Source organism: Petromyzon marinus, chromosome 58 (genome assembly GCF_048934315.1).
Source record: "Petromyzon marinus isolate PM22_M1 ecotype Great Lakes invasive population chromosome 58, UKy_Petmar_22M1.pri1.0, whole genome shotgun sequence".
Classification (NCBI taxonomy): domain Eukaryota; kingdom Metazoa; phylum Chordata; class Hyperoartia; order Petromyzontiformes; family Petromyzontidae; genus Petromyzon; species Petromyzon marinus.
The window spans coordinates 4339561-4356322 of NC_133724.1; the positions used below are offsets into that span (position 1 = coordinate 4339561).

Genomic DNA, 16762 nt, shown 5'->3' on the forward strand with positions numbered 1-16762 from the left:
CTGCGCGTGCGCCCGTGGGCGGGGGACGCTTTCCTTCCGGCTCCCGACGTTTCGCCGCCGCCCCCCCCCCCCGCCCGGGGCTGGGGGGGGGGGCAGCTTCAGCTCCCCCCGCGCCCCGGGGGGGGCGGCGGCGGGCACGGGCGGCGAAACGTCGGAGCGGGGCCAAATCGGCGAGTTCCCCGCCCCGGCGGCGCTCTCGCGCGGCCAGAGCGCCGCCGCGGGGTGCCGACACAGCACTGGGGCAGGGGGCAGGGCCGTGCCCGCGTAGGGCCCCCTGGGCACGGCCGAGGGTGGGCGGCAGGGCAGCGATGGCGAGGAGGGGAAGGATGGGGGGAGGTGAGGGTGGGGGGGAACCGACGGCCATCCAGTCGCGGGCCACGCCAAGTAAGCAGCAAGAAGAGTGGCTCCCAAGAGCCATAATAATGCTAGGTGGGAAGGGAGTGGTGGTGGTGGTGCAGCATTGCCGGTGCCCACGTGAGCCACGCCACTCCAACGCCTTCGCCCGAGCAAAGGGCCGGAGCGCTCGGCACTCGTCCGACGGCGGCGGTGCCATCGGGCTGCGACAGGGTGAAACGAATCCGCGCGGCAAGGGGGCCCACGGGTGCCGCGTCAATGCCAGCATTCCCTGTATGGGCAACGCAGCGCTCCATTGCTCTGTATGGCGGGCCTAACACACGAGCAAAATCCATCATTCACTCCGCCGCGGATGATTCGTTTCCTCCCGTGACTAGCGCCAGCGCGCTTTGCACGGACGGCGCGTCGGCGATCAACAACCTCATCGCCGTTGAATCGCTCGCCAGCCTGGGGCCCCCCCCCTAATGCCCGGGTTGTTGGCTGAAGTCGTAAGAGCTTGTTTTTTGTTTGTTTTTTAACGCTTCTCAGACTTCGACAGGTTTGTAAAGCGTTAACAGTGCAATCACTCCGTTGTGGGGGGGGGGGGGGGGGGGTAGGGTAGGGTGGGGGGGTCCGTTGTCTTACACAAAGACAAAGGCTCTATCCCCCACCACTGGAAAGCCTCAACAGACTGTTGGGGTAAGTGCTGTGTGTGTCATCTCGTGGTGGACGGGGGGGGGGGGTGTATGTGGGGGGAAGTTCCAGCTTATCGGTGACCTAACAAACCCTGCCCATTTTGACCGATGCTCCGCAATCGACCCGACGAACGGACGTCGAAAGCACGACTCTCCGTACGCGCGTCTGTCTCCACGCACGAATAAATACACTCGAGCCCACCCAGCCTGGCGGCTTTTCCAGACCGGCGACACTAACGGCACAAACACACGCACACGCGCACACGCACACACACACACAACCGCCATTCGCCACTAAGTGGCGGTGACGTCACCACGACGCTTGTGCCAGGCCATGTGCACCTTGAGGCCACGTGAAGTGTCGAACGCCCGCTGGCAGGAGGTCACGGGGCAGACCCAGCAGGTGCCACGGGTCGACTGACTGAGATGACTGAGCTGATGCACCAACTGTGCCCCCTACTGTGCCAACCTGCTGTGCTTTAGCCACCCGGCGTTCCGCTCGTTGTTGTGAGCGTCGCTCCTCCGCCCTCCGTTGTTGTTGGAGGGCGACTGCCTCCAACTGCCCAGCAGCGTCCTTCACGAGCCTCCTCCACAGAGGCCGATCTTGACACCGCTGGTACCAATCATCGGCAAGTCCACTCAGCTCCACGTCCTCATGTACCACATCACTCCATCTCTTCTCTAGCCCGTGCCGCCCGTTTAGCCCCCTCGATCCGGCCGAACAAAAGCTGTTTCGGCATGCGGTGGCTGGGCATGCGGGCCACATGACCCAGCCATCGCAGCCTTGCCTGCCGGAGGAGCTCACCGATGGGACCTTGCCCAGATCTTTCAAGGATTTGTGAGCTCCTCACACAATCCAGCCTGGTTAAACCCAGGATGGATCGTAGGCAGGCCAGCCTAAATGTTTCTAACCGGCGAAGATGTTCCATTAGGGGGGGGGGGGGTCCACGTTTCGCAAGCGTAGAGAAGGGAGGGAATGACCGTGGCCGAGAAGACCTGAAGCACACACACACGCACGCGCACACACACACACACACGCCCACACCCGAGCAACGCGCGTATCGTAAGGCAAGCCAAAAATTACTCCGCGCATCGATTCTCCCCGACCCTTCCTCGGCTCCGTCGGCAGTAGCGTCTGCCGACAGTTTAACAACAAACAAAAAACTCGGGACACGTCAAACTCGGCACCCCGTTCCGTTGAACCCTCCCCCCCACCGCCCCCGCCTCATGCACCACCACCACCACCACCCCGCATCTCTCGAGATGCAAGCGGCCTCACTGGGATCCGGGGGCGGGGGGGGAGACCCCAACTCCGGGCTTCCGACTTTGGCTTCGTGCCGGGAACGTGGGATTCGACTGGAGCACGGCGGAGCTCACCGTAATATAATGCCCCTCTAGCTCTCTCTCTCTCTCTCTCCGCCTCTCTCTCCGGTCGGCGAATAACCGGAAACGCATAAACGACGACGACGACGACGACAAACAACGCGACCACAAACGATAAACTGCACAAGCGTTCTCTCCCAAAGTGGTTCCGAACCCGCACGTGCGCGCGCGACGATACAATCGTTCCATCGTTCAGTCCCCCCACACCGCCACCACCACCGCCATCGTCGCCCGTGAACACAAACGACAACGCAAACGCGCGATTCGCCTCGATGTACGCGGCCTTCGCTAAACACTTTTGTGTGGGGGGGGTGTCGTGGGGGGGGTGTCGGGGGGGGGGTGTGGGGGGGTGGAGAGGGTGGCGCAGACCGCTCGGCACAATCTGGCCGCCACCGTACATTCATTTAATCGACCTCTGACCTTCACTCGCTCGGGGTGCGGGGGTGGGGGGTAGGGGGGGGTGGAAGAGGGGGCGGGGGGGGGGATGCGTGACCACGTGACCACGTGACCACGTGACCACGACAGCGCGCGCGGGGGGAGGGGGGGACGGCTCGGACCGGTGCCCATTTGCCAAACGGGAAGAAACATCTCGGAAGCGAAGCCGGGCGGTCGCGGCGAGGACGCCGGGCGTCTTGCCAGCGGCGTCGTCATGGGGGACCTGTGTGTGTGTGTGTGGGGGGGGTGCTGCCGATGGGCTACAGGGCGGTGGGCACCTGCACCAGGGCTCCGCCCCCCCGCCCCCCCCCCCGGCTCCCGGGGGGGCCAGTGACGAGGGGGGAGGGGGGGGGCCTGGGCAGTTCCGTTTCCTTGCCACGGGATTCCGATGGCGGCCGAGCGATGGGACTCGCGCTACGCCCTGCCCCCCACCCAACGTTGTTTCCACCAGGCGAAATCTCAACACCCTCATCGATCGTCGTAGACGGCAAGACGGGACCCCCACAGCAGCCCCCCCCCCCAACACCAGTCCCCCCCCCCCCCTACGCGCCACCGATGCCGCCAGAGTTTTTTTGTTTGTTTCCCCCCCCCCCCCCGCCGGGGCTCCAATTAAATAAAAAATATACATGTAGGGAAAGAAAAAAAGAAAGAGAGAAAAATTTCGCCTTGCGAAAATTAAGTCGCGCACAACGTCGGGACGGAGCTTGATGCTTCGCCGCTAAGCGAGACCTGTTGGCGCGACGGAGGTGCGCACTGGTGACCGCGTAACCAACGTCGCGGGTGGCGGTGCGCGTTTTGTTATCGCGATGGGGGGAGGGGTGGAGGTCAATGCAAGTTGACCCCCACCCTACCCCTCCCACCGCGATCGATTCTCAGCCAGGGTGGTGGAGGCTTCGGTGCCTCCGGCTCAAGGGAGCCCTGGGGCCGGTCCCAAGCGCCGCAACTCTGGCCACCCGCCTTGGCTGCGTTATTAGAATCTTGACGTCAAAATTGGAATCTTGGGGAAAAAGAAAAAAAATTCCCGCGGCAGCGGCCGAGACCGATTCAGGCGGCGGGAACGGCTCCGGCGTTCCCCCCCACCCCCCTCCCTCCCGTGTCCGTTCGCCACCGACGTCAAACACCGCTCCGGCGAGACGAGTTTACGCGTGGGGGGGGGGGCAGGGGCGGCGGCGGGGGGGGCGGGTTGTCTGCTTCTCGCCTTCCAAGCTTCGGGTCGCCGCCACGCCCCAAGGTCTCCGCCTCTCGCGAGTTCGTCTCGGGTCGCACGGAGCGGCAACCGCGCGCGGCGCCGGCTGGGTCAAGTCGCTCTCCCGCCACCCCCCGCCCCCCCCCCCCCGTTCGGGAAGGTTCCCAATGGTCAGCGCGTTCAGGTCGGGGGTTAATGCCGGGGGAGACGAACACACGTGACCCACACTGGGTAGCGAGGCCGCGACACGATAGCCCGAAGAGAAACCGCAAACGTATTTCACGCGTTTTCTTGAACGGGGCCGTGCGTGCCGGACTCCGCCGTGGCGACTGGCTGGGGGAGGTGGGTGGGGGGGGGGCACGGGGAAGTGGAGGAGGAGGAAGGGGGGGGGGTTGGAGGAGCAGCGGGGAATGTTCAATCTCGTCACGGTACAATTACGCAAATAATATTAACCACTTTTCCCGTATCTTAAGTTTCGTGCTCGCGCTTCTAAACAAGTGCTGAACGTTAACGGACGACACGGCGATTACACGGACGCACAAAGACAAAGACCCACCCCCCCCCCCCTGAACAGCCTCAACAGGCTGTACAGGGGGCTGCTAGCGAGCACTTACGAAGGCCGGAACGGCGCACAAAGGGGGTGGGTGGCCAGCAACCACGCCCGGCCGCCTTTGTCTCCCCAGTCGCGATGTTTACTACACACCGCACCGGGTACTCATTTGGAGGCCGAGTCGACCTAGGGGAGGATTCCAAGAGCCCGGTTTCAGAAAATCGTCACCGGTGTCGGCCGTGAGCGGGAATCGAACTCGGGGTCGCTGGGTTCGTAGCGCGGCATAGCGCTAACCGCCGCGCCACCGCTCCCCGCGTACAGACGCACGTGCGCGCACACACACACGTGGCAGGGATGGCCGAGAGCGTGGGGGACAAATAGCGGGCAGTGAGAAATAAACCCGGCAGACATGTACCTATAGTAATAGGTTTTACCCTTTTGACTGGCACAAAAACTGACACCTTTATTCAAGGCATCGTGTTTGCAATAACCACAACACAAGCAGTCAAAATGCAAACAAAAGAGACAACTCTGATAATAATATTGGCACTGTCCTTGAATTTGATTGGTCCACACCCGAGACGGCTTTTCTTAGAGCCCAGTCTCCACTGGTGTTGGACCAAAAGACGCCAACACCAGTGGAGACTAGGCACTAAGAAAAGCCGTCTCGGGTGTGGACCAATCAAATTCAAGGACAGTGCCAATATTATTATTGTAGTTGTCTCTTTTGTTTGCATTTTGACTGCTTGTGTTGTGGTTATTGCAAACATGATGCCTTGAATAAAGGTGTCAGTTTTTGTGCCAGTCAAAAGGGTAAAACCTATTACTATATCTTGTTACTGGCAAAGGAGGTCTCATAATGTAAAAAACATGTACCTACTTCCTATATTTCCTGACGTAACTAGCACAGCGTACACCTCATTTCTCTCTCGCTTGTGTTGTTGTTGTAGTAGTAACTTTGTGTTTGTTTGTTTATCGTTTTTTTTGTTCCCACCGCTGGAGCGGAGCTCCGTCGAGAGCGCGCGCGCGCGAGAGGTGGTGCCGCGGGGGACGTAAAAACCGGACCGCCCCACCTCTCCCCACCACCACCACCACGCCTTCTGTAAGCCTCGACAAGCCGCACAACGCACACGCACGTGCACGCTAGCTGCCAACAACTACAACCGGGGTTTCGCGAGTTCGGGAACGGGCGGCGGTGCCGGCGGCGACGATTCTGCAATCCCCCCCCCGCCCCTCCCCCCGCGAGCGTGCGGCCGCTAGCTCGCTCGCTCGCTGTCCGATTCCGGTGAGAGGTGTTTAGCGTGGCGGCGGTGGCGGCGGGCCAGCAGCTGACCGAGCATGACGATGAACATGTTACGCGGCGGAGGGGGGAGGAGGAGGAGCGGAGGTGCAGCGATGATTGCGAGGACAGGACGTGACGCTCACTCACAGGACGCCCAGAGGGCACGACGCTACCCCGGGGGGGGGGGGGGGGTTGGTGGTGGCGATGATTTGGGGGGGGGGGGTGAGGTCGTCACGCCGAACAACAACAACGACGACAACAGACAAACGAACAACGAACCACAACAACGCCGCTAGCGGCGGCGGCGGCGGCACCAGCAGGCGCCGGTCACGACCCGGAATTCGGAGAGAAGAGGGGGAAGGAAGGAACAAAAGAAATCCGATCGTCCGATAAACGAGCGCGGTCGGCTACCTACGGCGCGAGCGGAAGTTCGACTCGCCTACGTCCGTCGCCAAGCATGCACGGTCCGCTCGCTACCGCAGGAGGTGGAGGTGGCGGGGGGGCCGAAAATGCGTTAAAAGACGACAACAGTGACACGAGAAGATAAAAGGGCAACGAAAAACAGACGGTGACGGAACTTTACACTCCCCGCCACCCCCGCCACCCTCGCCCCCCGTCTCTCACTGCCAAGAACTTCCCGAGGATCGGCACGCACGAACTCCTCCCGGGGGTACACGGCGGACAGAGAGGAGAATCCCTCGGTGCGTAGCGGGCGAGATGCGGTCCTCGCTCAGCCAACAGAGGAGTGCAGGTTGGGGAGCGCAGCTGAGCGGAGGTTGCCCACAAACGAAGGTGGTGGGGGGGGGAATCGGAACGGGCGCCGTGTCGATTCTCTCAGCCGTCGGCGAAAAGGAAAAATAATCAGTCCCCGGGCGGTCCGAATGCAGAAAAGCAAAACAGCGGAGGAATTACCTAGAACGCAATTCCCACGGAGCGCCGCCGCCGTCGCCCGTAATGAGAGCGTCGCGCGGCCTGCGAGCGCTCAACCGGGGCCCATCCATCCCCCCCCCCACACACCCCGCCTGTAGGGGGGTGGGCGAGGGGTCGGCTACCGGGTTCCACTCGGCGAGGGCACGGCTGGGACGTGGCCCGAGTGGCCCCCCGTCGGCGCCGGCGTTAACTCGCCACGCCGGCCGCATCGCCACCGCGGCCTCCCACGCATCGCCACCGCGACGCGATTCAACGTCGCCCCGATGATGCCCGCGGTCGCCCCCTGTCCCCACCCTCCCTCGCGACGACAAACCAACAAACACAAAAATACACCGGCAAAGCGCCGTGCGAAGAAGCGCGAAAGGACGAGGTGGTGGGTGGGTGTGGGGGGGTGGGGCGACGAGGAGGAGGGGGGGGGGAGACAGTGGAGCGATGCTCCTCAGAGCCCGACTTAAACAATCGGGGATTGCCACCACAACCTTTCCACAGGAAAGTATATTAAAAATAAAACAGCGCGGCTCTCTGTCCATCGTCTCGAGAGCTCGTCGTCCACCTCACCCCCATCCCCCCTCGTCGTCCACCCGACCCCAATCCCCCATCGTCGTCCACCTCACCCCCATCCCCCCTCGTCGTCCACCTCACCCCCATACCCCCATCGTCGTCCACCTCACCCCCATCCCCCCCATCGTCGTCCACCTCACCCCCATCGTCGTCCACCTCACCCCCATCCCCCCCTCGTCCACCTCACCCCCATCCCCCCTCGTCGTCCACCTCACCCCCATACCCCCATCGTCGTCCACCTTACCCCCACCCCCCCATCGTCGTCCACCTCACCCCATCGTCGTCCACCTCACCCCCATCCCCCCCTCGTCCACCTCACCCCCATCCCCCATCGTCGTCCACCCGACCCCAATCCCCCATCGTCGTCCACCTCACCCCCATCCCCCCCTCGTCGTCCACCTCACCCCCATCCCCCCATCGTCGTCCACCTCACCCCCATCCCCCCCATCGTCGTCCACCTCACCCCCCATCGTCGTCCACCTCACCCCCATCCCCCTCTCGTCGGGCCGCCCGCCGGTAACCGCCAGCGCGCTCGCGGTCTCAGCGTGGCGACGGCCGCGACTCGCTGGCCCCGACTCGCTGGCCCCGACTCGCTCCCCCCGCCCCGCTCCCCCCGCCCCGCTCCCCCCGCCCCGCTCCCCCCGCCCCGCTCCCCCCGCCCCGCTCCCCCCGCCCCGCTCCCCCCGACTCGCTCCCCCCGACTCGCTGGCCCCGCCCCGCTCCCCCCGCCCCGCTCCCCCCGCCCCGCTCCCCCCGCCCCGCTCCCCCCGCCCCGCTCCCCCCGCCCCGCTCCCCCCGCCCCGCTCCCCCCGCCCCGCTCCCCCCGCCCCGCTCCCCCCGCCCCGCTCCCCCCGCCCCGCTCCCCCCGACTCGCTCCCCCCGACCCGCTCCCCCCGACCCGCTCCCCCCGACCCGCTCCCCCCGCCTCCTCCCTGCGGCAGGCCCACGTGACGCGGCCGGTAGTTTTCCACGGGGCGGGGAGTGGGTGGGGGGGATATCAGGTGTGCGCCGCTTGCGGGCGTCACACCCAGGTGAGGAGGGGGGGGGGTGAGGAGGGGGGGGCGGGTTTTGGTGCCATCTTGGCAGCCGACGAGAGCGAGCGAGAGAGGCCGCCGGCATCGCTTGAAAGCGGCGTCGGCGGCGCTTGGCGGGCAGTCACCCCCCCCCCCCTCACCCCCCCCACCTCACCCCCCCCCCCCCCGCCGGGAGAGACTCACGCCGCCGGGCGATGCCAATTGTGGGGGCGGTGAACCGTGGGAGTCGCGACGACGTTTCGCAATCCGCGACGACGCCCGACCGCGGGGGCACGGGTTGCCCCGCCGTCGTGAGTACGGTTCGACGGGCCGCTCGGCACGTGGAACCTTGCGACGCGGTGGGGGTGGGGTGGGGGGGGGCGACGGGAGACGGTTGGCTTCGGGGGGGGGGGGGGGGGTCGGGCGTGGTGCCGGGCGACGGCTATCCGGGGTGGGTTCAGGTGATCGCTCGGGGTTCACGCAAAGGGTTCAAAGCGCTCGGGGTTCCACGTGAAGGGGGGTTTCACGTGAAGGGGGAGTTCCACGTGAAGGGGGAGTTCCACGTGAAGGGGGGTCCACGTGAAGGGGGGCTCCACGTGAAGGGGGGTTCCACGTGAAGGGGGGTTTCACGTGAAGGGGGGTTCCACGTGACGGGGGGTTTCACGTGAAGGGGGGTTTCACGTGAAGGGGGGTCCACGTGAAGGGGGGTCCGCACGCTCGCCCTTCGAAACGGCCGGGTCCGCGGGAGCGGTCACGGATCATGCGAGCGAACCTCGGCCAGGCTCGCAGAGTTTTTACATTTTTCACTCCGCGGTTGAAAACCTCGTCACCCCCTCCCACCCTCCCCCCACCCCACAATGGCGGCAGTAGCAGCGGCGAGTCGGCAGTGGCGGCCGCCAGGTTTCTTATCGGTCGCCCCCCCATCCCCCCTCCCACGGCTAATGCTCACGGAGCAAAGAAACTAAAGAGCCGACCCCCCCCCCCCGCCCCTATCAACTACAACACACAGCGGGCGCACAACGCAAACACAACCCACGGCCGGCGGCGTCTCACCGGGACGGCCGTCTCAGCCGGGACGGCCGTCTCACCGGGACGGCCGTCTCACCGGGACGGCCGTCTCACCGGGACGGCCGTCTCAGCCGGGACGGCCGTCTCACCGGGACGGCCGTCTCACCGGGACGGCCGTCTCACCGGGACAGCTGTCCTCACATCGCTCGCCACCGCTGCATCGCCGCCGGAGGCCCGGACCGATTGAATCCACGACGCGCTGCAGCTTCCTGTGCACCCTTCCCCCGCCACCCCCCACCCCCCCACCCGGCGAGAGAGAGAGGGGGCGGGGGGGGGGCAACGTGGGCCCCAAGGGGCGGGCGACGGATGAACGCGGGCGACGATGGCGACGAGGAGAACCGTGATGACGCTAGGGCGGGCGGGAGGCCGATCCATCGGCCGTTGCGGCCGACGAGCAGACGAGACGGGCTTGACGACGGCCAGACGAGTCGGCGGCGGCGGGGGTGGCGGCGGTGGGGGCGGGGGGGACGAGAAGCCGACGCCAGACGGACGATCGGTCCCGCCGGGGGCGAGACGGACAAGAGACGACGGCTGGGCGGGGCTGGGCGGGGCTGGGCGGGGCTGCCGGTCGACGGCTCACAGCGAGCCGTGCTTGGCCTCGTACTTGCCCACGATGTTGCGGAAGCGGCCCAGGTCGCGCTTCAGCTCGGCCATCTCCTGCCGCAGCACCGAGTTCTCCTTCTCGAGGAAGGCGGCGCGCACCGCGATCTGGTTCTCCTTGAGCCGCCGGGCGTCGCGCGACCGCTTGGCCGCCACGTTGTTCTTCCTGCGGCGGGCCCAGTACCTGTCGTCCTGCACGCGCGAAACGACGCACGCGCGCAACGTGGTGCGTGGTGCGTGGTGCGTGGTGCGTGGTGCGTGGTGCGTGGTGCGTGGTGCGTGGTGCGTGGTGCGTGGTGCGTGCCGTGTGCGAGCATGGGGTACATACGGAGGGGGGGCAGAGCGGGGTGGGGGTGGGGGGAGAGAGAGCGCGTGAATAGCCACGCGCCGCACACGGACAAACGGGTCCCCCCCCCCCCCCCCGCCCGCGATGGACGTGGGGATCCCACGGATGCGGGGGGAGAGAGCGGGGGCGGGAGAGGAGAGAGGAAGCGGAGGCAGGTTTTGTAACGGCCCGAATCCAATTGAGGGTTGGTCACGTTTATGACGATGATTATTGTTGTCGTTGAAATTCCATTCGTTTTTTTTTTTCCCCATCGAGTGCGTTGCGTTTTAATTTGCCGTGCCGGTCCGCGATCACCGTGACGCATCGGCCGCCAGGCACGGGTCTCGCAGGCCGGGGGCCGGCCATCGACAACGGAAGGCGCCGTTGTGCTTTCAAACAGGCGGTGACGCTCCGGCTGTCCGCCTGACGCCGCTGCTTGTTGTTGTTGCAACTAGCAGCGAAACGTCACGACACTCGAATTGCAAATGTTGCAGTGGGTTCCACACAACCGGTGTGCGCCCGAACGAATTGACCCACGTTTTGTTTACGCGTCAAACCTTGGCAACCGACTGCGTCGGGGGAGTGGTGGCCGGTTTAACGACGCATTTTATATTGACGCGATCCAACCCAAAAACCGCCATTATGGGGGCGGATATCGTCTGCCAGTAGGGGAGGGGGACGATGATTACTCCTTTGTGAGATTCCCCAATGGGAGCATTTAGCGGCGTGCATTCACATATATTTATAAAAACGAAAAGAGGTCTCAAATTTGGCAAACACGTGGAATGCGTGACGCCGGCATGCGATGGGCCCCACCCTGCTTCGAAGGACACCACGGCGAATCTTTAACGGTGGACGACGTTGCGTTAACGAGCGCGCGGACGCGGACGCGGCCCACCCCGACGGATTCGAACCGCGAGAGGAAACCTCCGCCCACTAGCGAAGACGCGCACCTCCGGAAAAACAGATCGGCCGCTGCCAATGAAAGTTACACGCTGCGCGCATGCACACGCACCAAAATTTATTGCGTCACGATCCAGAGAACGCAAAACCGCGCGCCCTCCGATTGCCGCTGGTTTGGCAACGTACGGCGCGAAGGAGGATCAAAAGTGCATCACGCGCACGCGCACTGGAAGCTCTCCTTTTTCCATGATAATTAGGGTAAAGCAATTATGAGGTACACCCCCCCATGTGGGCCAGAGTACACAAATCTAATGCTCACGGAGCAAAATTGTGACCACGGCCACAATTGTAGCCGTGGTCACAAACGTCAACGGAGAAAACGGATCGTAAGTCGCGACTCTCGCTCTGCTGAGGGCGGCTGCTAGGGGTTACGTAATTATCCCCAGCTGGACCAGCCAATCAGATGCAAGGGACAAACACGACAACACGGCCGCCGTGATGTCACACGTACGACACGACCGCCGTGATGTCACGCGTACGACACGACCGCCGTGATGTCACGCGTACGACACGGCCGCCGTGATGTCACACGTACGACACGGCCGCCGTGATGTCACACGTACGACACTACCGCCGTGATGTCACACGTACGACACGACCGCCGTGATGTCACGCGTACGACACGACCGCCGTGATGTCACGCGTACGACACGGCCGCCGTGATGTCACACGTACGACACTACCGCCGTGATGTCACACGTACGACACTACCGCCGTGATGTCACACGTACGACACTAACGCCGTGATGTCACGCGTACGACACGACCGCCGTGATGTCACGCGTACGACACAGCCGCCGTGATGTCACACGTACGACACGACCGCCGTGATGTCACACGTACGACACGACCGCCGTGATGTCACACGTACGACACGACCGCCGTGATGTCACACGTACGACACTACCGCCGTGATGTCACACGTACGACACTACCGCCGTGATGTCACACGTACGACACTACCGCCATGATGTCACATACGACACGACCGCCGTGATGTCACACATACGACACGACCGCCGTGATGTCACACATACGACATGACCGCCGTGATGTCACACGTACGACACTACCGCTGTGATGTCGCACGTACGACACTAACGCCGTGATGTCACACGTACGACACGACCGCCGTGATGTCACGCGTACGACACGACCGCCGTGATGTCACACGTACGACACTAACGCCGTGATGTCACACATACGACACTACCGCCGTGATGTCACGCGTACGACACTAACGCCGTGATGTCGCACGTACGACACTACCGCCGTGATGTCACGCGTACGACACTAACGCCGTGATGTCACGCATACGACACTAACGCCGTGATGTCACACGTACGACACGACCGCCGTGATGTCACACGTACGACACTACCGCCGTGATGTCACACGTACGACACGACCGCCGTGATGTCACGCGTACGACACGACCGCCGTGATGTCACGCGTACGACACGGCCGCCGTGATGTCACACGTACGACACTACCGCCGTGATGTCACACGTACGACACTACCGCCGTGATGTCACACGTACGACACTAACGCCGTGATGTCACGCGTACGACACGACCGCCGTGATGTCACGCGTACGACACAGCCGCCGTGATGTCACACGTACGACACGACCGCCGTGATGTCACACGTACGACACGACCGCCGTGATGTCACACGTACGACACGACCGCCGTGATGTCACACGTACGACACTACCGCCGTGATGTCACACGTACGACACTACCGCCGTGATGTCACACGTACGACACTACCGCCATGATGTCACATACGACACGACCGCCGTGATGTCACACATACGACACGACCGCCGTGATGTCACACATACGACATGACCGCCGTGATGTCACACGTACGACACTACCGCTGTGATGTCGCACGTACGACACTAACGCCGTGATGTCACACGTACGACACGACCGCCGTGATGTCACGCGTACGACACGACCGCCGTGATGTCACACGTACGACACTAACGCCGTGATGTCACACATACGACACTACCGCCGTGATGTCACGCGTACGACACTAACGCCGTGATGTCGCACGTACGACACTACCGCCGTGATGTCACGCGTACGACACTAACGCCGTGATGTCACGCATACGACACTAACGCCGTGATGTCACACGTACGACACGACCGCCGTGATGTCACACGTACGACACGACCGCCGTGATGTCACATGTACGACACGACCGCCGTGATGTCGCACGTACGACACTACCGCCGTGATGTCACACGTACGACACTACCGCCGTGATGTCACACGTACGACACTAACGCCGTGATGTCACACGTACGACACTACCGCCGTGATGTCACACGTACGACACTACCGCCGTGATGTCACGCGTACGACACTAACGCCGTGATGTCGCACGTACGACACGACCGCCGTGATGTCACACGTACGACACTACCGCCGTGATGTCACACGTACGACACTACCGCCGTGATGTCACGCGTACGACACGACCGCCGTGATGTCACACGTACGACACGACCGCCGTGATGTCACACGTACGACACGACCGCCGTGATGTCACACGTACGACGCGACCGCCGTGATGTCACACGTACGACACTACCGCCGTGATGTCACGCGTACGACACGACCGCCGTGATGTCACGCGTACGACACGACCGCCGTGATGTCACACGTACGACACTACCGCCGTGATGTCACACGTACGACACGACCGCCGTGATGTCACACGTACGACACGACCGCCGTGATGTCACACGTACGACACGACCGCCGTGATGTCACATGTACGACACGACCGCCGTGATGTCGCACGTACGACACTACCGCCGTGATGTCACACGTACGACACTACCGCCGTGATGTCACACGTACGACACTAACGCCGTGATGTCACACGTACGACACTACCGCCGTGATGTCACACGTACGACACTACCGCCGTGATGTCACGCGTACGACACTAACGCCGTGATGTCGCACGTACGACACGACCGCCGTGATGTCACACGTACGACACTACCGCCGTGATGTCACACGTACGACACTACCGCCGTGATGTCACGCGTACGACACGACCGCCGTGATGTCACACGTACGACACGACCGCCGTGATGTCACACGTACGACACGACCGCCGTGATGTCACACGTACGACGCGACCGCCGTGATGTCACACGTACGACACTACCGCCGTGATGTCACGCGTACGACACGACCGCCGTGATGTCACGCGTACGACACGACCGCCGTGATGTCACACGTACGACACTACCGCCGTGATGTCACACGTACGACACGACCGCCGTGATGTCACACGTACGACACGACCGCCGTGATGTCACACGTACGACACTACCACCGTGATGTCACACGTACGACACGACCGCCATTGCGTCCCCCAGGCAACATGGCTGGCGGGATGGCATTGTTAATTTGCGTCGGCCAGTCTGTGGCTAAGGCTTAGTGTATTCACGTAATCCACGTCGACTGCGGTTATTAAAGTTATAAAAAGTTTGTTTCGTTATTAACCGTGTTACTTTGTAAACAATTATCGGACACAATCAACCCGTAAGACTTCACCTGCTTCTTTTTTCCCCAAGCATTACGACATTTCTAGGGTTGCCGCAAGCCATCCCCGCATGCTCCGGCCTCCGGAATCTCAGCGGTTCTGGATCGGTGGACCGCATCATGGTCACGGTGAACCCTCAGGGAGAGAGAGAGAGACCTTTGGGCCTCAAGATCTCAGTGGACAATGTCTCCGATGGGGCCGTTACGAACCGCTGAAAACATTTCGATAGGCTGGCATTTTGGCTCCGAATAGCTCCTCCTGTTAGACGAACACAGGCAGTTGCCGGTTCCGTGGGGCGGGATTAGTTAGGCCCTCTCATGGAGGAAGGCACACAACCAACTATCTGCTCAGATCTGTCTGTCTGTCCGACCTACCGACAGACAGACAGAGAGAGAGAGAGAGAGAATGACAGATGGAACAAGAGCCCGAGAGAAATACACACGGACAGGCAATGCCGACGGCGAGAACAACAGACAGGCAGAATGAGAGGCAGACTGGCCGATAGGCATCGAGACAGAGAAACAGGCAGACTGACAGTCCGACAGCCCGTTTGACTGTCTCTCTGTCGGTGCGTGTCCATCCCTCAGTACGTCTGTCTGTCCGTCCGCCTCTCCATGTTACCATCTCACGTGTCGTGTGTGCCCGTGGTGTGTTGGTCGGCCTGTCCGTCTAATCTGTCTGATCCCGGTGGACCTCAAGGTGAGAAGAGGGCCGAGGATGGGTGACCACCGGGCAGACCCAGCGACAGGCCGACAAGGGGACAGGGCAAGCCCAGCCAAACCGCTAAGACTTGGCGGACAGACTGACCGATTTCACCGACGGACAGACTGGTCTGTCTGTCTGTCAATCATTCCGTCTGTCTGTCCGACCTGTCTGAGCGGCTGGCCCGGCAAACAAGACACACAGAGCGACTTGCAAGCCATCCGTCTGTCTGTCTGTCTGCCCGCCAGTCCGTGCGGCTGGCCGGCAAACAAGACGGGCAGGCATACCGACCGCAGGCGGTCCCGTCTGCCTGTCGGCCGGGCCCGTTCCGTCTGTCGCTCGGTCTACCCAGCAGCCGACACCCTCACCCCTCTTCTCACCTTGAGGTCGACGGGGATCAGGTTCTTCTTGGCCTTCTTCACGATGGGCTGCGGCTTGAGCTCCTCCTCGCTGAACTTGCGCCTCCGCGGGTCAAACATCTCCTGGCCCGGCACGGAGGAGAGCGCGAGGTCGACGGGGTCCGGGTCGTAGCCGATGGACACCTCGATGCTCTCGGGGTCGATGGGACTGGGCGTGTTGCGAGGCTCGCCTGGCGAAAACAGCGACACACGCGCGCCGAGAGAGGCAAGGTCGTCATCGTCGTCATCGTAACAGGCGATCATTTTCGTCGCCGCGGCCGCGGCGGCGATCGTCTTCGTTGTCTGTGTCCACGTGCGTAGTACTCAAATTGCAAATGTTGTAGTGGGTTGACTCTCCAACACAACAACCGGCGTTGTGCTGCGCTAGTGACGACGTGGCACGTTTTGTTGCACGTGACGCAGCCTTACCCATTGGACGCCCCCTTACTCATTGGACGCCGAACTTATTTCGCACCGTAAGTTGCGCCAACCACGTTAATCGGAGGTGCGGGGGAAGGTCAACAAACTGAACACAACAAAAAGCAGTTCTAAAGAAATGAGTTTGTCGATCTCGATGATGATTTTAAAGTGGCACAGCTCCCAGTGGCTTCCGAACATCGAAAGGGAAGAGCGTTCCAGACGGCCGCCGAAGCGCATCTGAAGGCGCCGCGCGATGCGGCGACCCCCACCGTCTTTGTCCGGTGGCCAGTCGCAAGACACTGCTTCGAGGATGACGACGACGACGACGACGGTAATAA

At 62.8% G+C, this 16762-nt stretch overlaps 1 protein-coding gene across 1 annotated transcript in view; it reads right to left on the minus strand.

Moving 5' to 3' along the window:
- Positions 1–8677: 8677 nt before the first annotated feature.
- LOC116955104 (hepatic leukemia factor-like) overlaps positions 8678–16762 on the minus strand; it is a 66522-nt gene continuing 58437 nt past the window's right edge. Inside the window, exons 4-5 of the mRNA XM_032976080.2 lie at positions 15987–16195; positions 8678–10228 (exon numbers count right to left, since the gene is read on the minus strand). Of these exons, the coding sequence (XP_032831971.1) occupies positions 10013–10228; positions 15987–16195 (425 nt within the window). The 3' untranslated portion in view covers positions 8678–10012. The remainder of the gene's footprint in view (positions 10229–15986; positions 16196–16762) is intronic.